Genomic DNA, 27284 nt, shown 5'->3' with positions numbered 1-27284 from the left:
TAGTTTAACCTAGGGACCTTGAGGACACTGCCAGCGACAGACCACAGTGACGTGCAACAGTCAGGAATACCTGCATCGCGTTTGAGGAAGACCGCCACCAGCATCTACAAGAGGCACGCAAACGACGTCACAGAGCACGAGCAGCACACAACCCACTGACCGCGAACTTCCCATGCACCATCTGCAGCAAAATGTGCACCTCTAGAATTGGCTTGTATAGTCAGCAGAGGGCACACCATGAGACCAACAATAGCTGTGCACAGATTTGTCATAATCGGTTCGATGGACTACCAAGAGTGTTTAGTTATATATATTATAGGCTTAGAGAAAGAGACCTTCTAAAAATGTTAAAATGTATTACTGGCACGTGAAACCTTAAATTAGAGTGAATAAATGAAGACTCAGTACACCACTTCTGAAAGGTTGCTGACCCCTGGGTTACACAATACATGTAAAGAAATCATCATAATCTTACTTGTGCCCATGGAAAAGAGACCAGATTTATGCCGGAGTGAGCTGGATCTTCTCTCTTTGGAAAGTGATCTTGAATTATTTGGTTCATATACTGCGGGAGTGATAAACATTTTGTGCAACTTTGGGTTTATTCCTTCAGGAATCAGACGAGGACTTTGCGGGTAAAAGTGAAGCATTTTGTTTTCTGAAATTGCTTTGTAAATGCTCTTTTTGTTGGACTGGCTTTGATTGTAAGTCTGTAAAACAGAGGATAAGCCACTTGTTACTGGAGAGTTTCACCTTATAACTAAGAATTAAAAGGGCACTTAAAAATATAATACGTAACAAAAGTATGAATGTTGGAGGAGTCCCCAAACACGTTACAAAAACAAAAAAATACAGGCCAAATACATCAAAGCCAGATTGTGAGTCCTTTACTCACATGAATCTCCCCAATGGAGTCAATGGAACTACTTGTGTGAGTAAGGGGTTCACAATCTGACCCCATCTCAGAATGAACAGAGGAAAAGGAGAGAGATATAGATGACAATCAGGTAATCTGGTTACACAGAAAAACATGTCCACATCTTAAAAGTTCCAATGGGGAAAAAAACCCAAAACACAGAACAAAAAAGATTGCCACTCCCATTCTTGCCTTTCCACTCACTTATCGTAGGCAAGTAAAATGAAGTGAAGAGATGGCCTGACAAATTCATTTATGAAAACCATTCAGAGCATAATATATAGCACTGAAGAACATACAGAGATGTCTGAGAACGTCATCTGAATAAGAAACCCCCAAGTAAGGCATAACGACAACAACAATATATTATACAGAATTTAATTTTTTTTGTACACAGTATCAAAAGTGGGCATGTCCCTTGGATGGGCGGGGGGGGAAGAGAGAGAGAGAAAGAGATGTAGGAGGGAGAACACCCTGGCCTGTAGTTTAGGGTAATCCAGGTTAGATACAATGTGACTAGCCTTGGCCAAATTTTATTTTTCAAATTTTGATTAATAGCTATGTTTTAATTTTTTTTTTTTTTTTTTTTTTTTTTTAGATTTTTAGCTATTTAAATTTTCCCAGTTGTGCAAAATTATAGGGTTTAAAACTATGATAGTCTGTATACCCTTTCTTCACCAAGATGAAACTTCTGTATAAAACACAACAATGCTATTTCTTTTGTTTTTCTTATTAAAATCATGAAAGGAGAAGTCCAATAAATGCCAATTATAAGCGATTGCTTCTGTGATGCAGACATCTGTCTAGTAGGACCATACTGAGACAAAAGAGGCCATCAGCTGGCAACCACTTCTGGTCACTGCTAACTTGGACTGTATTTGAAAAGATTATTTACAAGTGAAGAATGCCAGTTTTCAATCAGTTTGCAAGAAGTTTTTGTTAGATGATACTTTTTAAGGGAGAAAATGTATGTAGGGAAACAAACATTGTGCTAGTAGGTCAGCATACTCCTTGAAAAATCTGTATGGAGTTGTCTGACAACCATCCTGAATCATTTTTCTCTTCAGAGCCTATGGGGCTGAGATTTCAAATGCCCCTTACACTTGTTACCCCAAAATCTTTGGATGTAAACCTGAGACCTGATTCCCCACTCCCACCATTCCTAGCTTCCTTCCAAAAGTGGTGTTTAAGTTCCTCTGACCAGCCTGTGCTAAAGTGGATTCTAAAGCTTACAAATGTATGATCAGAACAGTCTGCCTCAAAGGTTTCCTGAAGGTCACAGGAATCCAACTGCTTCAAAAGGAAGCTTCAGCAAAGGACCACATTAGTATCCCATGACATAGGGAGCTTTTAAACATGTACAATAATCAGGCAGATTTTGTAGGTAGGAACTGAAAATGTCTACTTATGACATTTGAACAAGATATTGCCCACTTTTTTCTTTTTAAATACAATATGTCCTTCTGAGAGGTTCCTCTTTAACAGACAGGAGTGACTTAGGATACCTTGTCTGAGAATCAAATCTCTGTCATCTCAAACTCTAAGACAGATACAGACATCACATCTTGGACTGGAATAGTATTGAGTGAGAATGTTAAGCTGAGATGGTATGCTCAGCTCTTTAACAGTCACAGGAGATTTCCATTTACGTAAGTCTCCTCAGACCTCACCTCACACTCAGCACTGCTGTTCCAAGGTGCTTATCACTAAGGCTACTATTTAGTCATGAAGGACACAGAGTCCATGACTTCCAAAGACCTCTGTGATTTTAGGCACCGCCGGATGGGAGCAGCAGGGTCCCATGCTGCCTGCGGAGGCAGGGAGCTGTGAGGTACTCCTACTGCGCTCCCCGCCGCCGCGAGTGCCAGAAGACTGCTGCTGCGCCTTGCCACCGCCGTGAATGGCAGAGGACCCCTGCTGTGCTTTGCCGTTGCTGAGAGCAGCAGGGGACCCCGGCAGCTTGGAGCCACCAGTGGAGGGGGACCATGGAGCTCCAAGCCCCCACTCTAATGCCAGCTCTGACACTAATTATTTTGTGACCCTGAGCAAGTCACAACCTTATATGCTTCAGTTTACCCATCTGTATAATAGGTATAATTACTTACCTGCCTCAAAGGCTTTGAAAGACTTAAGACTGAAAAAAATCCCAAACACAGATGAAAGCTTGAAGTACTAAAGTTCCACATTTCCAACACTTCTGGAATGTGGCTATACAAAAGGAGGACTATTAAAGTGTATTTGCAAATCCAGAATGGGACATTTGAACTATTAATGCAAAGAGTTCACCACCATCATCAAGCTCCCCAGGATTTTAATTAATCTATATGTAATTGTTTTGTGAGACTAAGTGATGAGACTGAAAAGTTAGAAAATATGAGAGATTTCTTAACTCACCCGTTGTTCCCGTCCTTCTGCAAGTATGACAACAATTCTGCCTTTCCGCTTGCGCCCAGTTCGACCCATTCGCTGCACAAGACGAATTGGACTTTTCTGAGCATCAAAACAGATTATGAGGTCAACTTCTCCAATATCTAAACCTTCTTCTCCTACACATGTAGAGACCAGTGTATTATAGCCACCTTCACGAAAGCATTTTACCACCTAAAAATGGATTAAAACACATATCTTAAATCTCCTCTACTGTCCAAATCAATTCTCACCATCTTTTTATATTCCAGCCTTGTGATTAAAAATTTTTCGGCTTGTTTAAAAATTGTAGAAGCACAATCTACCTCTTTCCAAAACAGTTAAGTATTTCATTTTAAACTGCTGACTGATAATACTGACACACACAGCATTTGTTAATATTATTCTACCCTTAAATACAAAATCAAGACATTTCACACCTTATCCAGCGTCAAACTACCACATACATAAGACCAATCTACTCCTACTAATCAGTTGCTTGATTTTACAAATATATATGTCTGCTACTCCACTAAGTCAAGACATAGCCTAAAATCTTAACTTTTAGAATTCCAAAAAACCTAGGGAAAAAAGCACTGTGCTCAATTCATTCCACGCACATTTCCATTCTTTTCAAATATTGCATATTTTTTATTACAAGAAATCACACAACAAAATTACTAAATGCAAATATTTTCTCTTTTATACATTTCTTTTTGGTCAGATGATCTGAAAGAAAAATACTTTGCAAGTGGATGTCATGCTTCCCAGAGCTGAGAGGCACCTCACTATCATCTGACTTTAGCCTAAGGACGCCATGTCTGTGTATGCAGGGGAGTCAGCTCCCCAGCCCCACTGGCCATGGGCAACACAAGGATTCCCTCATCTAGGCCTACGCAGGCCCCACTCTCTCTATACAGGTTAGCTCCAAGCATCTCCCTGGAGTGTCCAGCTCCTGATCCACTAGACATCCGTAGTATTCACAGATTTGCTACTTTCAAAGCACAGTACATCCCTGCTTACCAGTTTCACCTCAAGTCACCGCTTCACTTAACACACAGAACTTAGATAGGTTTATAGAGAAGTCAAGTATAAGTTTATTTAACGTAGCACAGAGATTTAAGTAATAGCTATGGAAACAAATTGTTACATATAAAATAAAATCATAACATGCATTCTAGAGCCTAAACTTAATTAACTACTCTCATGTGCTATAGACTATTGCTCACCCAAACTCCTTTCAGTGTTTTATAGCCACGCTGGCTGTTACCCTCCTTTCATAAAACATATTGTTAGCTTGTCTCCTCAGTGAAGGATCCTGTGTGTTTCTTTGCAACCCTATATAACAGACTAGTCCTTTGGTCCTAGTCATAAACAGGATACCACTCCACTGATTATGCAAATAGGCATTCATTGTGAGACACACAATACTTACCGTCAAATAGAGGGAAAAGCATCTGTTACCTTCTGCCTGAAAAGAACATGTGTGAGGTCTGTCACTTCTTGTGACTTGCCTCAGCTCCCAGGCCTTAAGAACATAGTTTTTAGTATAGATAAATAACTCCTGAAATATTATGCATGCCTACATTTCACAATGATTATGATGACCAGTGGACCCTTGGATTTCAGTAGAGACCACACATGCCACCCTTTGGTGAACTGTTATGCTTGTATCTAATCCAGAGGATCCCTGTAAAATCCTATGCACCCCTTGGACCCTTTCCAGTTGGCATCAAAAGGTCTAGAGATCACAGTTGTTTACTTAGTACAGCAATTTACTAATGGAACTTGAAACTACATAGTCATTTCTATACAATATATATTAGCACATCACATTCCCTACATCCATCTTCTCAAACAAGACTGATTACATCTTTACCTCAAGCTGCTCTTTTTGTGTAAAGCCCTTCATGCTCTTTCCTGTGGAGTGGCCAACGAAGGTCATTACTCTGACAATTGGATGGTGCTGGGAAAGCATTTCAGCAATTTCTTGGACGCTGTCTCGAAACGAGGAGAAGATCATAACTCTGGTATCACTGGGTTTGCTTTCAGATATGCTTTCATCTGTTTAAGACAAAAATAAGTCTATGAGCTAGAAAAGGATTTTATATATACAATAAATAAAAAACACAGGGCCAGATCACCCCTTCTTTGGGCATGCGTAACTCCCATCACTTCCATAAGGATAAGATTGTGCCCAAATGGATTCCATTTCATTTTTTTGATTTACACAACGTGCCCATCCCATTTGTGCTAGGAGCACAAAGCCATCCAAATTAACATAATGTTAAGAAAAATGACAATTACAAATTTCCCTACTTATTAAAAAAGAAAACTCTCCTCATTAACTACAGAAAGGATACAGTCAATCTCTGGAACATACCAGGCAGAACTAACACTGGCTCTGCTCTGGAATCTGATCCAACAGAGGGCCTTGCATTGAGAATATCTTGTCCCCAAGTCACAATTTTTTATAATGTATTGCTTCATAAAGCCCAAAAGTGCACTCAGTAGATGCCTCAAAATAAAATTAAGACATAGTTGTGCAACAAAGAATCTGCCATCTAATTTCAGACCCAAATATATAATGACCAAACAAAAGAGATAACAAAAGTCAGGAGGGACAGGTGAAGTAAGGATGACTTACTAGCAATAAAAATACACTGTACTCAGGAAAGGCTAGTGCACAGCATGGTAGAGAGAAACATGGGGTTTAAGTTATAAATCAGGATAAATATCTTAGGCCTGGCCTACACTACGCTTTTAAACCGAATTTAGCAGCGTTAAACCGATTTAACCCTGCACCCGACCACACAACGAGGTCCTTTATATTGATATAAAGGGCTCTTTAAACCAGTTTCTGTACTCCTCCCCGACGAGAGGAGTAGTGCTGAAATCATTATTGCCATATCGGATTAGGGTTAGTGTGGCCGCAAATCGACGGTATTGGCCTCTGGGTGGTATCTCATAGTGCATCACTGTGACCGCTCTGGAAAGCGATCTGAACTCGGATGCAGTGGCCAGGTAGACAGGAAAAGCCCCGTGAACCTTTTGAATTTCATTCCTGTTTGCCCAGTGCGCAGCTCTATCAGCTCGGGTTGCGATAGCAGTCCCAAATCAAAAAGAGCTCCAGCATGGACAGTACGGGAGATACTGGATCTGACTGCTTATGGGGAGACAAATCTGTTACTATCAGAGCTCCGTTACACGAAGACGAAATGCCAAAGCACTTTGAAAAAAACTCTCCAGGCTATGGATACAGAGTCCACAGCACAGTGCTGCCGTGACGCGTAACGAAGCCAAGAATCAAATGGACGCTCATGGACGAGGGAGGGGGGACTGAGGACTCCAGCTATCCCACAGTCCCCGCAGTCTCTGAAAAGCATTTGCATTCTTGGCTGACGCTCCCAATGCCTGTAGGGTTCAACATATGTCCGGGGTGGTTCAGGGTACTACCATTAATACCCCTCCCTCCTCGTGAAAGAAAAAGGAAAAAAATTGTTTCTTGACTTTTCACAAGTCACTCTATGTCTACTGCATGCTGCTGGTAGACGCGGTGCTGCAGCAGTGAACAGCAGTATCCTCTCCTCTCCCCTCCCGGTGGCAGCGGTTACAATATGACTGCTATCCATCATCATCTTCAGCCTGTGAGTGTCCTGGCGCCTCAGTGAGGTTTGGCCAGGGGTGCCTAGGTAAAAATAGGAATGACTCCTAGTCATTCCCACGTAGTGGGTACAGAACGGCTGGTAACCGTCTTCACTCATAGCAACTGGGGGCTGAGCTCCATCGCCCCTGCCCTTCACTGTGTAAAGAAAATATTCTGTACTGCCTGGACTATCATAGCAGCAGGATGCTGGGCTCCTCTCCCTCTCCACCGCTTAATGTCTCGCCTGGACTATCATACAGCTGGAGGCTGCCTCCCCCTCATTTTATCTCACTAAAAAGTCAGTGTTCTTATTCCTGCATTCTTTATTACTTCATCACACAAATGGGGGACACTGCAATAGTGGCCCAGGAGGGTTGGGGGAGGAGGGAAGCAACGGGTGGGGTTTGCAGGGGCATCCCCTAGAATGGCATGCAGCTCAATCATTTCTGCAGAATCTGACATGGAGCGGCTGTGCTCTCGGTACACTGGTTCTCTACTACACTTGCACCATATTCCAGGCAGGACTGACTTTTTTAGATACCATAAAGAAAGGATTTGACTCGGGGAGTCATTCCCATTTTTGTCTTTGGTGCCCCCGGCTAACCTCAGCCAGGGGCACCCATGACAGCAGCAGACGGTAACAGAACGGACTGATAACCGTCATCTCATCGCCAATTTACAATGGCAATGGCAGACGGGACAGACAACTGATAACCGTCTCTGTTATCTTGCAAAGGCAATGAATGCTGCTGTGTAGCGCTGCAGTACTGCTCTGTTAGCACATCCAGTAGACATACGGTGACAGTAAAAAAAAGCTGAACGGGCTCCATGGTTGCCGTGCCTATGGTGTCTGCCAGGGTAATCCAAGAAAAGGGCGCGAAAGATTGTCTGCCGCTCTTTCACGGAGGAAGGAATGAGTGACGACATTACTCTCAGAATCACCCGAACAATGTTTTTGTACCATACGCACTTGGGGTCTCAACCCAGAATCTAATGGCGGAGGAGACTGCAGGAACTATGGATAGCTACTCACAACTGCAAACACTCACGAAATCGATGCTAGCCTGGACCCATGGACGCACACCACTGAATTAATGTGCTTAGTGTGGCCCCGTGCACTCGACTTTATACAATCTGTTTTACAAAACCGGTTTCTGTAAAATCAGAATAATCCCGTAGTGTAGACATACCCTCTGTCTTCCTCAGCCCCCATTTTCAGCACTGCTCTGTCCAGGGTGCTGGCAGTTCTTTTGGCCCTTCACGGACACAGTCCTTCCTCCCTGGGCTCCCAGCAGAGAACTGCCTTCCTCCGCCTTGCAGCTCTCTTTTTATATGGGCCTGATTGGCCCTGACTGGCTACTCCTTTCAGCTCACCTCTGATTTGTTGCCTCTGGCACAGCCTACCTAGGGCTGCTTTTAACCCTTTTTATGCTAGTGAGGGGCAGCTGCCTCATCACAGGGATATTTTTTCAAGTGGATAAAATACCTAGCAAAATATGCAAGAGTTTCAATCAATTAAAGAATCAAAACGTAAGAGCATCCATACTGGGTCAGACCAATGGTCCATCTAGCCCAGTATCCTGCCTTCCGACAGAGGGCCAATGCCAGGTACTTCAGAGGGAATGAACAGAACAGGTAATCATCAAGTGATCCACCTCCTGTCGCTCATTCCCAGCTTCTGGCAAAATGAGGCTAGGGACATTTCAGTTTATATGAATGAAACAATTAAAGAAGAATATTATGGATTCATACCCAGATAGTGTGATTAGATTACATTTTGGAGACTAACATTTACCTGTACATCCCTTCCAGGATTTGAAGTGTTCTAGTATGACTTCTTCTAATTTCTTTAACTTTGGATGACTGTAGATGATTTTATTTTTATTTGTAGGTCCTGTAAATCAAATAAGGTCATTTTTAAAAATATACCTGTGTGTCTTTATCTGGAGTAAGTATATACGAGGTTCTGCGAACATTGTTTTCTTATTCTACTTCTCTCTTCCAAGTTTGACAAGCATCAATTCTCAACATTTCCAGTCTAATTACAATAACTATCTAACACATGAACCTCAGGAAACTCAATACTGAAACGCATATTTGCTAAACCCAGTTTTTCAAGACCTGCACATTACTTTTGTTGTGGTCAAATTAAACAAGTATTGCACAAGGCTAGTTAAGAGATTATAATAATAATTTATAGTTAATTCTAACTGAACTACACTGCTTCAGTCCTACAAAACTGTAATTGGAAGGCAGATGAAATTGCTTAAATAGAACACGTAAAAGCTGCAATGTAACTACTATCCAGTTTTGTGCTACCTTAACCTTAAAAGGCATTAGGAAAGAGAGAAAATGCTCTTTTAGAAAAAAGCCAGGAAGCAAATATGCTGACTTCAAAGGTAAACACTGACCTGTTCTATTGTTGTAAAGAAGATTTCCATTTGCTGAAGTCACAGACGTGTCTGAAAACATGGTTTCAAGTTGCCGATACAATTTCATGAAGTCTTCATTCCGGCTAAGTTCATTCCTGGCACGAGTCAAGCCTTTATAAAAAGATAAAATGGTTTAATATTCAATCTCCTGAGTAATCTTAAAGATTTGGTGTTTTGCTACATATAACTTGAATTTAATTTAGAATCAATTCCACATTTCCTTAACTAAAATACAAATAGAATTTTCTGAAGAAGCTAAAGTTATTATGGAAAGGTTTATGTAATTAGGAGTCAATATTATTTCAGAGAGTGTTAGTGTGTACATATGAGGATTAAATGCACATAACAGAAGTCTATATCCTGTTCAGGCAAATTAAAAATTATTATTAAAGAAGTCTTAAGCTTGTCTTTTTCACCAACAGAAGTTGGTCCAACAAAAGACATACCTCACTCACCTTGTCTCTTTAATAGCATCCAGTTTATATTAGGAAACTGGCCAGCTGTTGAAGATGCTTTCTGCACTAGGGACCCATAGCTGAAAACAGCTGAGCTACTAGTGTAAGCAGGACAGTGTTATAAGTCTTCTTGAATGTTTCTGTAATGGTGGAGAAAAAAGGTTTGTCCTGGTTACCCTAACAGCTGAACTATTGCCAGCACTGGTTCAAGGGAGCCTGTTGTTACTGAGGATGTTGTCTGTAAATCAACTTCCCATTGTAGAAAGCGCTTAAGGGAGCAGTGCAACTGAAGAACTCTCTTTATTTATTAAAAACAATGAATGCATACTCCAGTGCATGCATCTACTAATACAACAGTACTATAAAAAAGTCAAAGTAAGCATAAATGAAAGCAGTCCATTGTAAAAACACTAGCATACACATTACTATTTGCTAATCGTTTCTATGATCTGAGGCATTCTGTAAGTTTTCTTTTTTTTTAATTGGTATCAAACTTCACTCTCAGACAGCAGTAATAGCAGTCACCAATAACTCATTTAGTAAGTTTGTAGCTTGCATTCAACCATCCAGAAGTGCTAATGGTATCATGAATGCAAGATTCATCAATTCATCAAGACTTGAGCAATAAAATGGTAAGAATCAAGATGCTTGGTCTACTCTACAAACTTGCATCAGCACAGTTGCACTGTTGCAGCTGCGCCACTGTAGCACCTCTGGTGAAGATGCTGTAACTCAACAGGACGGAGCTCCTATCGGCTTAACAACTCCACACATCTGCAAGAAGCAGTAGCTTTATTAGTGGGAGAAGCTCTCCTGCTGACATAGAGCTGTCTACACAGAGAGTTAAGATAGGTGTAACAACATTGTTCACGCCCTAGACTGATGTAGTTATTCTGAAGTAAGTGTATAGTGTAGACCTGGGCAGATTCATATTAGTTTCTTTCTAAATTAATAAGGGTATTGGAAATCCAGGGGCATACTCAGATGTGAGCCCAACCCCCCTACCACCCATACACAAATCTTTCTGACTTGGGTCAGCAAGCACTCTGGACCTGGTTCCTTGGATCCATCCGGGGAACGTGTAGAGGGATCCAAGCCCTAGTCCCACTGTGATCTGGGTCCAAGCCCTGTCATTTTGCAGCGTGCATGCAGTTCAAGCCACAAACTCAAGTCAGAAGGTCTGTATAGTGCAGTATGGACATGCTAGCATGGTTGAGAGACCCGGGTCCCACAACTGTAGACACAGGTTTACAATGCAATGTGGACACTCAAGCATGGGCTTGGAAATACCAACTCCACAAGTGCAGGTCCCACAGACCAGGGTTTACAACACAGCATAGACATACTCTAAGTGGTTAAAACATATAGTGTATCTTACTCCATGCATCTGTTTGTTCCTGCTCCCTTTCTAGATAAGTGGTTCTCAGCTTTTTCCATACCATGGCCCTATGTTACAAAAGAAAGTTTATGAAAAAACATTCCTTTCCATCTAGCCACAGAGAAAGAGTGGGTGAGGTTACTCGCCAATAACTGTTATTGCTTGAGAGTGACACCGCTGCACACTCAGACTTCTGTGGCTGGCATCTTCTGGCATGGAACTGCACAATCATCTTGAGAGCCATTTTGACCAAGGTTCCAACCAGCCCTCAGTTCATTGCCAAATTTTGGAATTATTGACTTGAGACTCAAAAGAAGTGGAGGAGAGTTGGTGAGGAGTGGGCATATGCAGAGGCGACATGCTTGAAGAATAGTTACTGGTAAATCTCTTTTCAAGTGGCTCTGCATTGTCCCATTTGTGGGAGATTAGTGAGCAGTACCTCTCAGAAAATGGGATGAGCAGTTCCAGGTGAACAAGAACTTAAAAATGAACATCACCTTTGGATGACAGATCAAGAGAGTATTAGAAGTGCCCACAATCTTGCTCTCCCAAATCAGACCTCAGTGAAGGACAACAATTTTTTTTTGCTTTCAGAACATACAGTTTGTCAAGTAACAGTTTTTCAATTTCTATTAAAAAAAACAAAACTAGTAAGAAGACCTGTAATATGGGTGCTGGGTTCAGATTAGTTAATATCTTTTGATATAGTCAGGTAATTGTACATGGGCAAGTCATAACAAGGGCATAAATGAGACTTGGAAAATACAGACAGGTTAGTGGCCTGTACAAGATTGAAACAGTATCAGAGGGGTAGCCGTGTTAGTCTGGATCTGTAAAAGCAACAGAGAATCCTGTGGCACCTTATAGACTAACAGAGGTTTTGGAGCATGAGCTTTCGTGGGTGAATACCCACTTCGTCAGATGCATGCACCCACGAAAGCCCATGCTCCAAAACCTCTGTTAGTCTATAAGGTGACACAGGATTCTGCTGCTTTTAAAGAATGGAAATCAGAGTGCTTAAACTGAAGAATGGCATCGAGGACACTGAACCAAATCACATTTCTCATATCCTCTACAATTCTAGGGAGCTTTGCATCTGGGACCGATACCTATGCATAACCTAGGGAGAGTGGACGGGAGCAACATGAAAGGAAATGGAGCCGAGGGTCTATCACTTGCTGACACTTTTCTAATTGCCGGATCTTTATAAATGGCCATAAATGATCGACTGAGATACGTTATCAAGGTAAACCGAGACTAAATGTACCTCGCGCACACTCTATGTACGTGCGTAGGGGCTATATACCTGATGAACATACGGTATGGACGGTGAAATCTCCGCACTTTCGGAACTCCTCCAAACGAGAGGAGTAGCGCGTAATTCGATAGCGATAACTCGGATTAGGGTTCGTCTGTGACAGAAATCACTACTTAGCCTCTGCGCGCCCCGAGGAAGATGAGCCACTGAGCGCTCTGGACACAAATCTGAACTCGAATGCAGCGGGCAGGTAAACAGGAAAAGCCCGCGAACTTTTGAATTACATTTCCTGCTTGCCCAGCGTGGAGCTCTGATCAGCACGGCTGGCGATGCAGTCTGAAATGAAAAAAGAGCTCCAGCATAGACCGTACGGGAGATACTAGGTCTGATCGCTGTATGGGGAGACAAATCTGTTGTAATCCAGCTCCATTACAGAACACGAAATGCCAAGCGTTGAGATAAAAAACTCCAGGATACACGCGCGGCGTGACAAGCGTAACGGGACCCAGAGACTCAATGGATGCTCAGAAAAGGGAGGGAGGGGGTACTGGAGGAACTCACAGCTATCCCACAAGTCCACAGCAGCCTACTGTGAAACATTATTTGCATTCTGGCTGAGCTCCCAATGTCTGTAGGGTTCAAAACAATCAGTGTCTTGGCGTGAGTTCAAGGGAACAGCTTCCTCAGTTCTATATCCCCTCTCACACTATGAAAAATAAAGGAAAGATTGCTGTGGCTATAAGCGTTTGCTCAATGCACTCGCGAAAAAGGCGCCAAAGGGTTGTCTGCCTGCCTCACAGAGGTAGAGGAGGTGAGGAATGTACCGGTCAGCACCACCCTGGGAAAATGTTTTTCTGCCCCATCAGGCAAACGTGCCTACCAAACGGATAGTGGGACTACTGGGAAAGAACGTGAAGGGAACAGCTACCCACAGTGCACCGCACTCCACTGGAAATCGATGGTAGCTTTGGACCATGGACGCAAACAATCGATTTCGGGATCCCACTGTGGACGCGCTAAACCGATTTTATTAGATCTGTTTTGTAATATCGGTTTAAGCTAATTCGAAATAATCGTGCAGTGTAGACGTACCCTATTATGACTATGAGGAATGCCTTCTTCACAGATATCTGCTGAATGGTACAGATGACACTGACAAACCAGAGGTCCCAAGAGCTTTGTGAAACAAGACTCCAATCCCAAAAGCAGAAAAAGAGATACATGAAGCAAAGGAAATATCCCAAGACAGCTATATCCACATCATGATGCCCACAGCACAACCACATGTGTTGCTAGGAGCAAATCAAGTTTCCTTTGGTGTAGCCATCAAAGCAAAGCAATTACCTCAAGCAACCTTAAGAGCTTTGGATCAAACCATCCATAATATATGTCGTAGTAAGGTGAGCAAGGGCTGTTGCCCCTAGATTGCGAGGGTAAAAACTGAAATCACAGCCCATGTCGCCTAAATGAACTCAAAATAGTTCTGAATGTTCAAAACATAAGTGATGGCAATGTTAAAAGCAAGAGGTTTGTTTGGCCCAACATTTCTGCTTTTTGATAGGATCCACTAAACTTTTGGAGAACATCTGAACAATCCAGAAGTCAAAGTGTGTCAACCACAGGAGACTCAGGCTCTAACAGATTTTCTTACTCAGTTTGAAAACAAAGATCCAGTGAATTGAGAAAACATCTCATATTCAAAGACAAACCCTGGTAACGATTACTAACAACATCTTGGCTCCATGCCAACTGATCTGCAGACAGATCTCCTAAGCCAATAGGATCAAAGAGAATACACAGAGGAATTCCTGGTTCCAGCCCAAGAGAAAGGGCTTCTGTCAAGGACATCAGGTCTAGTTTGACCATGTATCAGAACTGGAGACAATGAGTGGTCTCCTTGCCTAGTCAGGACTACTCTCCTTGTACTACATAGTACCTGAACAAGATCGAAGACAGACATCTGTGTCACTGTATGAAAAATCTCTCAAAGTATCTGCCTAGACATAGCTCTCCATCCTACACCACATGACTATTTGGCCAAAGAGAAAGCTTTCATCTGGGACCAGATCCACAAATCTTGAAAAGGTGGGGGCAGGTGGCAAGATAAATATCCCAGTCCACTATCTGGAAATATTCCTTTAGAGATGGTAAGGGAGGTGAGAAGGGAATTCCCTTATATGCATGTGTTACCTTCACCTTTTTCATCCTGAATGATCTGAGATTTAAGTGGCTCAGTTGTAAGTAGGGTCAAGAAGTAGTAAAGGTTTTATAAATCAGTATTGTGAAGACCACAGATGTAGCCTGAGTGTGGTATCACTCAGTTACACTGTTAAGGTGCCTGTCTGTGGGCCAAGGTCCAGATGCGGAAACGAATGAAAAAATGCTCTGACATCTGAGAGAGAGCAGGTCAGAATAGCCACGTTTTCTTTAATTTTTATTTTTTAAAGGTGCCATTTAAAGCAAAGCATCTCCTGGAGACCTGAGGTTAGTTGTACTGATGTAACAGGGCTGGAGACTGTTCTGTGAAAAGAGGCGATATAAATGCCAGTGTTGATTTATAGGCTGTAATTTTCAGCTACTGTGTTGCCTAGGAACAATTCCTTAATCACAGCTGAGAATGAGAACTTCACAAGTTAAGTGCTTTCCACTGGGCACTGTCAGTACTTGAGTGTGCAGGCTCAGGAAAGTTTAAACAGCAAGAACTCTTCTGAGGCACCTGTGCCTGATATAGACTGCCTGCTGTGCTCAGATGGAAGACAGGTTGAGGAAGAATGTTCCAGAAGTTAGAGCACTAGCCTATGACTTGAGAGACCTAGGTTCAAGTCCCTTCTTGTATGACCGTGGGCAAGTCATTTATCTTCTCTGTGCCTCAGGTCCCATCTGTAAAATGGGACCTACAGAACTTCCCTACCTCACAGGTGAGTTGTGAGAAAAAATATATGAAAGATTGTGATATGCTCAGATACTACAGTAATATGTAAGTATCTAAAATAGGATGAAAGTCTTAATGGCACTGCAGAAGAATAGATTCCAGGGCTAGAGCACTGGAGAAAACGTACCTGAAGACTCACTCCAATTGGAACAGAGGGATTTGGTGCCCAGGCAGCAAGGTCCCTGTAATGGCTGCCAACTTTTCTTTTTAATTTATTAAAGTATAGCACCTTAGAAACTCAGGGGTTTCAATGAGCAGTTCATTAGACATGAATAGAAAAAAGCATGCCAGTAGTGATGCAGCACTGGCTGATCTGATGACAGTGGAGAACACTCCAGGAAAGCTCTTTATGAACTCGCTTCAGAAACAAAGCATTGATGCCAATGTTTGGAACCTAAGTGTCTCTGGACACTAATGGTTTTGGATGGTTTCAAGGTCAGGGCACTGGCACCAGATAATAAGTCTTGGTCACTTTCACAGCCAATAAATGGTGAGGCACTGATGAGAACCAGTAGGAACAAGAGCCACCTCATACTGAGCCTGGGAATGGTTTTCAAAGGTTTTGGTGCAGAGGGTGTCTTGCACTTAAGGACACCTTGCACTTGGTTAAGGAAACCATCTAAAGAATAGTGGAGCTGATAAAGGCCATGCCATATACTAATCAGAACCTCAACCTGGAAACTCGAACATTTCCACTGATTTCATCTGGACGATTTCCACAAAAGGAACTTCGATACCCTCAGTCAACTATTTCTGCAGGCACTGAAAGTCAACCATTTGTAACCATCACCTTTGTGTAGTGTTCATCTGAGATTAAGTTTCTGATACTGGAAAGACACCAGTGCCAAGGGTATAAGGGTGCCAAGATAGTAGACCCCAAAGGATTACGGGACTATAGTGCTCCCTATAAAAGCAAAGTTAACCATGCCAGGTTCTCAACACCAGACCTAGCCAATTCAGATAGGTCTGGGGACCCGTCCTCTGAGTAACTTATGCTAGAGAGAGGCTCATTGCTTGTGAATAAGCTGTATTGCACTTAGGCTAGTACATCACCAAAGCTGACGCTAGATGAGGAAAGCATCGAGGATCTCATGTGCAATAACTGCACCTTTGGCAGTAAAGAAGGAACTGAGAAGCAGTTGGGACCATTCCCATTTTATACTCTCAGGACCCATCACCATATAGATATATGTGTGGGCATATGCGCATTAGGGAAGGGCAAGTGGCCCCAGACACTGCCCTATAGAAGATCACACAGTTTGATGCCAGGAGGTACTAATCCCACTCACAGGAACATGCAGAGGTCAGTCAAAGAAGAATCCAGGTTTTATATCACAGTAAGATCTTTTCTATACCATCAAAAATGGAACACGGTATACTCCACTGGTGATGGCAAGATAAGAAGATGTAGTGCAGACGGCGTTCAGGCATTTTACCATCACTCTGCAGGGCCAGGAGACACGATGGTAAAAACAACAGAGTATGGCCATACTGTGTCTCCCATGGCTGCTATTACCAATAGAGATGAATTGTTGGGAATTACAGATCCATTTTTTTTTGCCAGCGTAGAGATTATCTTAAAGACCTAATCCTTTTATGCATAAATCTTTTAATGGCTGGTTCTCTCTCTTTTCAGGTCTATTGCTGTATTGGGTGCTGAACTCTGATTACCTCTTCCTCATATTTTATTGATCTATCGCCACACACATCATTGCTTTCCCAATCTAACTACACTATCTCATCTACAGATTATTTCTAAAGGCTTACGTTGAGTGTGATATTTTCATCAAAATGCAAGCTGCAAAAAGAAAATATACAAATTTCATGTGCAACCCATTTGTTAAGCTGTTTTTGTTCTAAATAATTTTAAATACTCATATAAACCTGGTACTCAAAATAATATGTTTTTATTTCCTGAAAATTAAACTTGAGGAGGAAATAAAGAGCAGAGAGAGTTTGTCTGTGAATGCATTTTACCTTTTGATCCGTCCATAATTCCACACAGGAAGATAAATAATGATCGTGTTCCCATCTGCAGCAGTAGTTCATAACCATGATACAAACTAATGCAAAGAGCAAAATCTCCTTCAATTATGCCCTGTTGTATCCCCTAATAAAAACATTATGACACATTAGAATAAATTAAAGAGGTCAATACGCAACAGGAATCATACTGCAATTTTTGACGCCAAAAATCAGTTTAACATTTGAAAAACAAACTGCAAAATAAAACAATACTGAATTGGTGGTTTGTCTCCCAAAAACCTCATCAACCAGGCTGGAAATGGTTTGGCAAAGTTTCCTAATAATTAACAAAAGTAACCTTTTTTTCTCAAAGGAGTCATGGAAGAATTTTGATAAAAGGAATCATTTGAGAATTATGGACATTGGCAAAAATATTTTCAAAAATACCAATGCTGTTTTGCTTGTCCTCTGGAATGAATTAACCGTCTGCCTTATCAAGGGAATACCATTTTGTTTTACTGCTTGTACTGCTGTTTTTGTTGTACTGCTTATTGTGTTTGGCAGGGTGGAATTTCCTTTACGCTTACCCAACCTAAGCATCTTGAGTTGATAAAATTGTACTGGTTATTATAAGTTACTTTCTCTATTATGCTTAAGGCACTCACAGGACTTTCGGAAAACCGTAAATGAACTGAGTTTCTCTGCATAGCTGTCACCCGGCTTACTGAATAAACAAAGGGCAGACTATAGTAAAAATCCTGTGGCTATTTAGACAAGGAGGTGCATTAGGTGAATTTTCAGACCTCAGTGTAATCTGGGCAGTTATATTTTACATGTCTAGTTCCCTATATAGTTTCAGATGGATACAGTATTCCTCCTTCTTTTCCTAGATGGTCCTGCAGTGGTGCTGAGAATGTTTAAACAAGTTGGCACATTCCATCCCAGGGCTGCATATCTGTGGTAATTTCTATTTATAGTTTGTCCAGCATTTTGAGATCCATTGGCATTTTATGTACTATGTAAATGTAGGAGTATTTCTACTATTTATTGCATACCGTACATTTAGCCAATTACATCATTAAGTAACATTTACCGCATTGTGTGAAGAAGGGTTTTTCCTAAATTGATCTCTTGCTAGAATTATCTGGTACTTTGTAAGGCTGGGAATATCACGCTGTGCCAAAACTCGAATTGTAATCAGGCGGCCAGCAAACGTTTCCAAAACCTGCAGGTAAAACAACAAGCATATATGTAATACAAAGATAAGAAATAATTATGCTTTTTCAAAATTTTGATTGTATGTCTATAATGAACAGTCAGCTTTAATGCACAGTTATCTGCCAAACAGAGATAAAATAATCAGAATTTAATTGACTTGCTTAGTTTGTAGGCTAAATGGTAATTTTGTAGAGACTATTTTATGATTAAATTCACTTCAGGATAGTTTATAGTATAGCAGATGGATATTGCCCACGTTACATCCCATTTCAGTGTTCTCCACTGTCAGTGTAATTTTCTCGCGTCTTCCAGGCTGTAAGTATTTTTTTTTTTAATTTAATTCTGTTCATACACATTATGCAAGCCTGTTTTCCACTTCAGTGGAGTAAGGGAAATGACCTGCTCCAAGTCATCTTAATACTGTTTCTCTCCTTTGTTCCTTTGGCAAAGGTGGTCAGGATTTTTTTCCATATACTTAGTTTTGCATGAGCACTAACTCTACAGTTTTATTATTAGAGTAATCAGATTCGCTCTAGACAAATGGCTTTTTCAATATGTTGGTCCATTTGGGTAGCAGTATCAAAAGTATCTTAGCACTCTGTAACACCATCACAAGTTTTCTCCAAAGATATATTTGGCTTAATTTGACAAGAGACCATTAACTCTCAATTCATGCTAGCTGTACGCACTAGGAATTAGACTGAGGTAGTGCCTATACTAACTATGTTTACAAAATTTCCCAGAAGTTGTAGGATGAGTTCAGTTGAATTGGTGTAAAAGCCAGTGAAAGCTGTAACATTCAGGAAGCTCTGAATGTCAAACCTGTTTATAACCATTTTTGTAAAACATGATGAAAAACGAGGCTAACTGCAATAGTAAGTACAGGTCTGCTTGTTGGAATCTCGGGTAACAACAGCTCCCACCAGTTTTAACACTGGTTAAGGCTAAACCAGAGGGAAATGGTTTGGGAAAGTTTCCCCTGTGTCTAGAGTGAAATGTACTAACAGCAGGAAATCAATATCAAATAAATCACAGTTTTAGAAGTAGAACAACATGTTTATTCCAGATGTCAACTATTCCAGTTTTACTTTGCACATACCTACAATATTCTGATCTCTTTAACTATGGTAGTTATCAAGTCTACAATTCATCTACATGTATCCACTATGATGACAACTTAGCGTAGCTCTTTTTGCCCACTTTGCCCACCTGCCTCCCTCATCTACAGAGATTTCCCCCATACCTCCCAAAGAATCACCAATGGGAAAGGAAAGGGAGTGGGAGAGGAGGGACAGGGCTTCAGTAAGGGAACATATCTCCATCCCTGCAAGTGACAGACCTGTAAGATGTGGAAAACCTAAGTAAGTGACTATAAAGTCAGCAGACTAAGCAGCCCATTACGAAGTGAGCTGTGGACTGTTTATTGGAAAATGAGTCTGAGGCTCCAACTACCAAAGTAATGCTCTGTTGGGTGGATCTGGGTCTGCTTCTCTTGCCTCCTTCTGTGCTTTTGCATTGGGAGACAGAAATGATCCACCTCTAGGACCATAATAAAATGCTGAGACTAATGTAGCAGGTTCATGCAGCTTGTCAGTAGCAATTTCTACTTTGGGAGAACTGCCTTCATATCATTGTGTCACTTGCTCCCTCCTGGGAGGAAATGAAGCAAAGTAGGAAAGATCAAGGGGATTGCTTGCTGCTTCACTGTTGGGGATTCCTGATTCTTTTCTGGCTCAGGAGAAGGCAACTAGAGTGACTCCTTCCTAAGCTGGCCACAAGTAGAGCTTATTGTCTATGCACAGTCGGGCAATAAGTGCATGAATATCAACTTTTCCCTCTAGGCTTTTTTCTGCTTGATTGCTAGGCTACAGGGCCATATGCTGCTGTAATACTTCAGGAAGAAAGGGAAGCCAAGAATCCAATATCTGTCCTAAAAGCCAGTGAAAAACACTTGTTTTTAAATTTCTGTTGCAGAAATCTGGGCATTACCATTTATTTTAACTTAGGAAAAAAAACAGAACATCCTAAATCTCTTGCAGCAAGGAGTTCTTGTTCACTTTGCCTGTATCTGTGGAGGCAGAATAAAAGTGGCATGCTCCTCAGCAGAACAATTATACTCCGTGAGCCAGTAAGTCAGTTCTTCCCCAAAAGACCGATTGTAGAATCTGTAGGGACCTTACTGAGCTGAAGATATACATATTCTATGGCATATATCAATGTAACCTGTAAATGACAGCCACTAACCACTAAAATTAACAACATGATGGGACTTGAGTGAGATCTGCATTACACATTGGAATAAAATATTTAAATAACCAACATGATTTGAGCAGGTCAGGGGAGACATTAACTGGAATGGCGTGCCGTAAACTACTATATTCTAAGAGAAGCAATAACTTCTATAATGCAATACTACTATGAGATCAAAGAAATACTTCAAGATAAGAACACGAAAGACCTGAATGCAAAAGTGTAGTGTGCATTACACCCAAAGACCTATATAGCGTACATTAGTATTTCAATATAAGCTAATAAACATAAGCCAGACTTCTAACTAAAAAATAGCGTATACAAAATATAAAAGGAAACATTTTTCCTTTAAAAGGAGCCAATGCCTAGGCTAAATTTTGATAACATCATAGCTATGGTTTTATGCACAGGTTTTTTTTGTTTTTTTACATTATTATTTCTTGTAATTAGATACATCTTTTTAATTTTTCATTATGTGTGCTTGTTTTCATCTTCCTGACCTAATTTGCAGTATAGAAGAAAATGATATCGCCACTACATACACAGCGTACAAGCACTGACTATCTGATCCAATTATCTTCTACAAAACAAACCAAGAATGACTATTATGAAAGACAGCAGGACTCAATCACCTGGAGCTTCAAAACTGAAGCAGATAAGGACAGTAAACATAACCTACTTAGAAAAGATACAGCAACATGAATCACTCAGATACAAGTGAATTATTACATCTAACTAATCTCCCAGTATTTGATTTAAATCACCTATAATTAAAAAGCAGAGTAACTGAAAATCATTTCAATCTTTCCAGGACATTTTAGTTATACATAATAGTATAAAATATTTTTTAAAACAGAAGAACTGTAGAACAGGTAAATTTTCTTTTAAATTTAACTATGAAATTCTCAATAGTGCCTGAGAATTTTTATACCTCAATGAGATCAGTTAAAAAAGCAGTTGAATATATTACCTACAGTATAGACAAAGACATGCATACATAATTATCTCACGCTGTCAAGTGGGAAAGTAGCCAAGAATGCAGTGGAATATGGTATCAAATTAAATAAAATATTTTTCCTTACTGAACAAAATCAACATAACTTTCATCACTTAAAAACTGATCAATTTTGTCCGCACACCACCTAAGTTACTAAACCATAAAAAAGTTTCCCATGGCTCACTAATATCCTCAAGTATACATGGAATCATTTGAGACCTGAACTCAAATCTAGCATAGACTGCAGTATGGATGTTTTAATATATTTAAGAATATGCACATTAAGTCAAATCTGATAAGATTTTTTCAAGAACCCTGTGATCTCTCACTAGTTCATCACATTAATTTGTTCTCTTTCGGCCTAAATAAAAATAAAGAATTATTTCCAGAGACAGAAGATTTAGGCAGGAAATAAACCCTGTCATTAGACTGGTCATTTAACTCCATGCTACCAAGTTTCCCACAGTTAAAATTATCTTTAACAGCAGAAGATGATCTGGAAAAAAAGAATTAATAGCTTATGCATAGAGAAGTCAGCCTAAATTGCATCTTTCTGGGGAGAAGGATTAGTTTGAGGGGAACTATCATCTTAAGAACATAACATAAGAACGACCATGCTGGGTCAGACTAATGATCCTTCTAGCGCAGTATCCTGTCTTCCCAAAATGCTCGATACTAGCTGCTTCAGAGGGAATGAACAGAACAGGCAGTCATCAAGTGATCCATCCCCTGACGTCGACTCCCAGCTTCTGGAAGTCAGAGGCTAGGGACACCCAGAGCGTGGAGTTGCGTCCTTGGCTAATACCCTCCATAAAATTATCTAATTCTTTTTTAAACTCTCTTATAGTTTTGGCCTGCACAACATCCCCTGGCAACGAGTTCCATAGGTTGACTGCGGTGTATGAAGACACACTTCCTCTTGTTTTAAACCTGCTGCCTATTAATTTTATTGGGTGACTCCCAGTTCTTGTGTTATGTGATTGATTGTATCCTCTTAAAAATAAAGATGTGAAGATCTAATCCACACCTGGCCTCCCATAAACACAGGAAGTTCGAAGTCTGATCTCCTATCATAACACAAGCTATGGGGCTTCCCCAAAATAATTCCTATAGCATATCTTTTAGAAAAACATCCTTCCCCACTTCCAGGGAGTGGAAGACCTTAAGGTCTTAGGCACACAGAGGCTGTTTATTGTTTTAAGATCTGTTTTCACTTAAAATCTTGAATTCCAAGAAAATCTGGAACATTTTTATCCATAGATTTACCAAATTTAAAGAGCAAATGACACTGCTATACTATCTTGAAATCCTTTTTAAATTCTTCAAACTAAGTCGACATCCAAAGCTAATAAACTTGCCGGCAAAGTTAAAGCAGTATTGCTGCCCCGGATGAATGGACTATAAGATGGATAGAAAGTTGGCTAGATCATTGGGCTCATATGGGTAGGTGATCAATAGCTCCATGTCTAGTTGCACCTGTATCAAAGCAAAGTTTCTCAAGGGTCGGTCCCTGGAGCCGGTTTTTTGTTCAAATCTTACTAATGATCTGGGAGGATGGCATGGATTGCACCCTCAGCAAGTTTGCCAGATGACATTAAGCTGCGGGGGAGAGGTAGATACGCTGGAGGGTAGGATAGGCTACAGAGAGACTTAAGACAAATTAGAGCATTGGCCAAAGAATGCTGATGGGTTCAACAAGGACAAGGGCACAGTCCTGCACTTAGGAACGAAAAATCCCATGCACTGCTATACAGACTATGGATTGAGTGGCTAGGCAGCAAGTTTCTGCAGAAAAGACTAGGGCGGTTACAGTGGATAGAAGCTGGATTGAATCAACAGTTGTGCCCTTGTTTGCCAAGAAGGCTAGGGCATTTTTGGCTGTATAAGTAGAGGCATTGCTAGCCGATCGAAGGACATGAATCATTCCCCTCTATTCAGGCATTGGTTGAGGCCTCATATGGAGTATGTCCAGTTTTGGGCCCCACCACTACAAGAAGAATGTGGAAAAATTGGAATGAGAAGTCCAGCGGAGGGGCAACAAAAATGATTAGGGTGGAAGCACTGACTTATGAGGAGAGGCTGACTGGGAAACTGGGGATGTTTTTGTCTCAGAAGAGAAGAATGAGGGGGGATTGATAGCTGCTTTCAAAAAGGGGGTCCAAAAGAACGGCACCAGATGACAGAACAAAGAGTAAAGGTCTCAAGTTGCAATGATGGAGGTCTAGGTTGGATATTAGGAAAAACTTTTTCACTAGGAGGGTGGTGAAGCACTGGAATAGGTTACCTAGGGAGGTGGTGGAATCTCCTTCCTTAGAGGTTTTTAAGGTCAGGCTTGACGAAGCCCTAGCTGTGATGATTTAGTTGGGGATTGGTCCTGCTTTGAGTAGTGGGTTGGACTAGATTACCCACTGAGGTCCCTTCCAACCCTGATATTCTATGATTCTAAACCCAGACTTGGTATGGAACTCATTGTAGTGTACCCAATAACAGCACCCTATATCCCTCCTTAAGTTGTCTTTGTGATAATTATATACATTCATTCAGATCCTTCAGCCTTTACTTATTTCTTACCTGCGTTCTGAGCAGATGAATATATATTATTCATAAAAAGATTCAGAGGCTTAGGTTCCTTTCAACATCTTGCAGTAATTTTTTTTCTCTCTCTTTTTAAAGTTGTCTGAAGCTACACAGAACAGAATCCACACAGTTTTCTTGCCTTTGTATTCATTAAGCTAAAAACAGATATCATACATAGTCTCGTATAACCAATTTTAAACTAAAATGAAAAGGAAAAAACAGTTACCTACCTTTCCTAACTTTGTTCTTCGAGATGTACTGCTCATGTCCATTTCATTCTAAGTGTGTGTGTGCCCATGTGCACAGTCCTCAGAGATTTTTGCCTTTGCGGTATCCGTAGGGTCAGCTATGGTGCCCCCTTGAGCATCACGCTCATGCGCTGGTATATTAGGTGCTGCCGACCCTACGCCCTCTCAGTTCCTTCTTGCCAGCAACTCCAACAGAGGGGTAGGTGGGTAGGTAATGGAATGGACATGAGCAACACATCTTGAAGAACAACAGTTAGGAAAGGCAGGTAACCGTTTTTTTTTTGTTTTTTTTGACTGCTTGCTCATGTCAATTACATTCTAGGTGACAAACAAACTGTATATTCAGAGGTGGGCTGGGAGTTCAGAGTCTGGCAGCTTGCAATACTACTTTACCGAAGCCAGCATCGTCCTAGGACTGCTGGATAAGTGTATAATGGGACGTGAACTGTGGACAGATGACCAGGTGGCCGCCCTACAGACGTCCTGGAAAGGCACTTGGGCTAGGAAAGCTGCCAAAGAGACTTGCAACCTGGTTGAGAGGGCAGTTATAATCGCCAGAGGTAGCATCTTTGCCTGATCATAGCATCAGCGAATGCAGGCAGTAATCCAAGAAAAAATTCTTTGAGTCAACACTGGACGACCTTTTATCCTGTCGGTCACTGTAACGAACAACTGTGTTGACTTGCAGAACGGCTTGGTCCTTTCAGTGTAGAAGGCTAGTGTCCTCCTGATATCTAGGAATGCAACCTACGTTTCTCCTCTGCCTGATGCAGCTTTGGAAAAAAGACAGGTAAGTAAATGTCCTGCCCAATATGAAACTGAGAGACCACCTTAGGCAGGAAAGCCGATTGTGGCCGCAGCTGGATGTTGACTTTGTAATAGACCATATAGGGCGGTTCTGAGATAAGCACCCTAATCTCATAGACCCAGCAGGCAGATGTTATTCCAACCAAGAATGCAACCTTCCAGGAAACAAGGAGAGAGCAGGAAGCCAGAGGCTCAAAGGGGGCACAAGTTTCAGGTCCCATGGAGCAACGGGGTCCCTGCCGTGTAGGTAGAGGTGCTTGAGGCCCTTGGCAGTCATGTCCTGGGTGAAAACCAACCTACCCTGGAGCGGCAGATGGAAGGTCAAGATAGTGGCTTAGGGCAGTAGTTTTCAAACTTTTTTTCTGGCAAAGCATTTGAAGAAAATTCTTCATGCTCGTGACCCAGTGGAGCAGAGGATGAGGGGTTTGAGGTATGGGAGACGCTCAGGGCTGGGGCAGAGAGTTGGAATGCAGGGATGAGGGCTGTGAGGTGGGGCCGGGAATGAGGGGTTCAACGTTTGGGAGGGCTCAGGGCTGGGGCAGTGAGGTGGGGTCCAGGAGGGAGTCAGGGCTCTGGGATAAGGCTGCTGGCTCTGGGGTGGGGTGCATGAAGGGGCTCTGGGTTGGAGGGCGGGCTCAGCGCTGGGGCAGGGGATTGCGGTGCAGGCTTACCTCAGGCGGCTCCTAGTCAGTCAGTGGTACAATAGGGGTGCTAAGGCAGGCTTCCTGCTTGTCCTGCCACTGTGGACCGCACTGCGCCCCAGAAGCGGCCAGCAGCAAGTCTGGCTCCTAGGCAGAGGCACACAAGCAGCTCCACACAGCTCTCACCCTCAGACACTGCCCCTCACCACAAACTGCAGAGTGTAACCTGAAGATATTATATCGTCCCAATGATCCGAGGTCAGCCAAGACCAGGCAAACCGGAAATGGCACAGGAGTTTGAGTAAAAAGTGGGAGACTGGAGTGCTGTCCTTGAGCACAACCCCAAAATGTCTGCTTCTAGCCTCCTTGGTTCCCGGAAGGGCCAGGCTGAGCAGATGAACGGGAAGATGAAGGCTGTCACCACTTAGACTCCTTGTCTCTATCCTTTCTCCTGTAGGTGTTCAGCTGGGGACTCCCCCAGGATCTGGACTGGCGTGGTGGAGGAAGGAACAGCTTCCTGCCCTGGTGAGGGATATGAAGGCCCAGGGAGTGGAGAGTGGTACAGGAGTCTTTAAGGTCGTGGAACCTTGTGTTCATGAGCTCAAAGAAGAGCCCTGCCCCCTCTAATGGGAGGTCCTGAACAGTGGCCTGCATCTCCTGGGATAACGCGGAGAACTGCAAGCAAGGGCTGCGCCTCATGGCCACTGTAGAGGCGACCACCCTGGCTGAGTCTGCAGCATCCCAGGCCATTTGCATGGCCCCTCTTGCCACTGCTTTGCCTTTGTCCACCAAAGCGGTGAACTCCTGGGCTCGGTCCTGTGGGAGGGCCTCCTAGTATTTCATAGAATATTGGGGTTGGAAGAGACCTCAGGAAGTCATCTAGTCCAATCCCCTGCTCAAAGCAAGGCCAACACCAACTAAATCATCCCAATCAAGGCTTTGTCAAGCTGGGCCTTAAAAACCTCTAAAGATGGAGATTCCACCACCTCCTTAGGTAATCCATTCCAGTGCTTCACCACCCTCCTAGTGAAATAGTGTTTCCTAATATCTAACCTAAACCTCCCACACTGCAACTTGAGACCATTTCTTCTTATTCTTTCATCTGGTTCCACTGAGAACAGCTGAGCTTCATCCTCTTTGGAACCCCTCTTCCGGTAG

General features: G+C 42.0%; 1 protein-coding gene across 1 annotated transcript in view; it reads right to left on the bottom strand.

Annotated features, from left to right (window-relative positions):
* The window catches only part of FANCM (FA complementation group M), a 178589-nt gene that overhangs the window by 60767 nt on the left and 90538 nt on the right, over window positions 1-27284 (bottom strand). Inside the window, 7 exon segments of the mRNA XM_075065865.1 lie at window positions 476-710; window positions 3311-3517; window positions 5202-5386; window positions 8764-8862; window positions 9380-9511; window positions 17401-17533; window positions 18482-18613. Of these exon segments, the coding sequence (XP_074921966.1) occupies window positions 476-710; window positions 3311-3517; window positions 5202-5386; window positions 8764-8862; window positions 9380-9511; window positions 17401-17533; window positions 18482-18613 (1123 nt within the window).

The sequence above is a fragment of the Chelonoidis abingdonii genome, chromosome 4 (genome assembly GCF_003597395.2).
Source record: "Chelonoidis abingdonii isolate Lonesome George chromosome 4, CheloAbing_2.0, whole genome shotgun sequence".
Classification (NCBI taxonomy): Eukaryota; Metazoa; Chordata; order Testudines; family Testudinidae; genus Chelonoidis; species Chelonoidis abingdonii.
The sequence above is the reverse complement of the archived record's forward strand: the minus strand, read 5'-3'. Positions and strand labels throughout refer to the sequence as shown.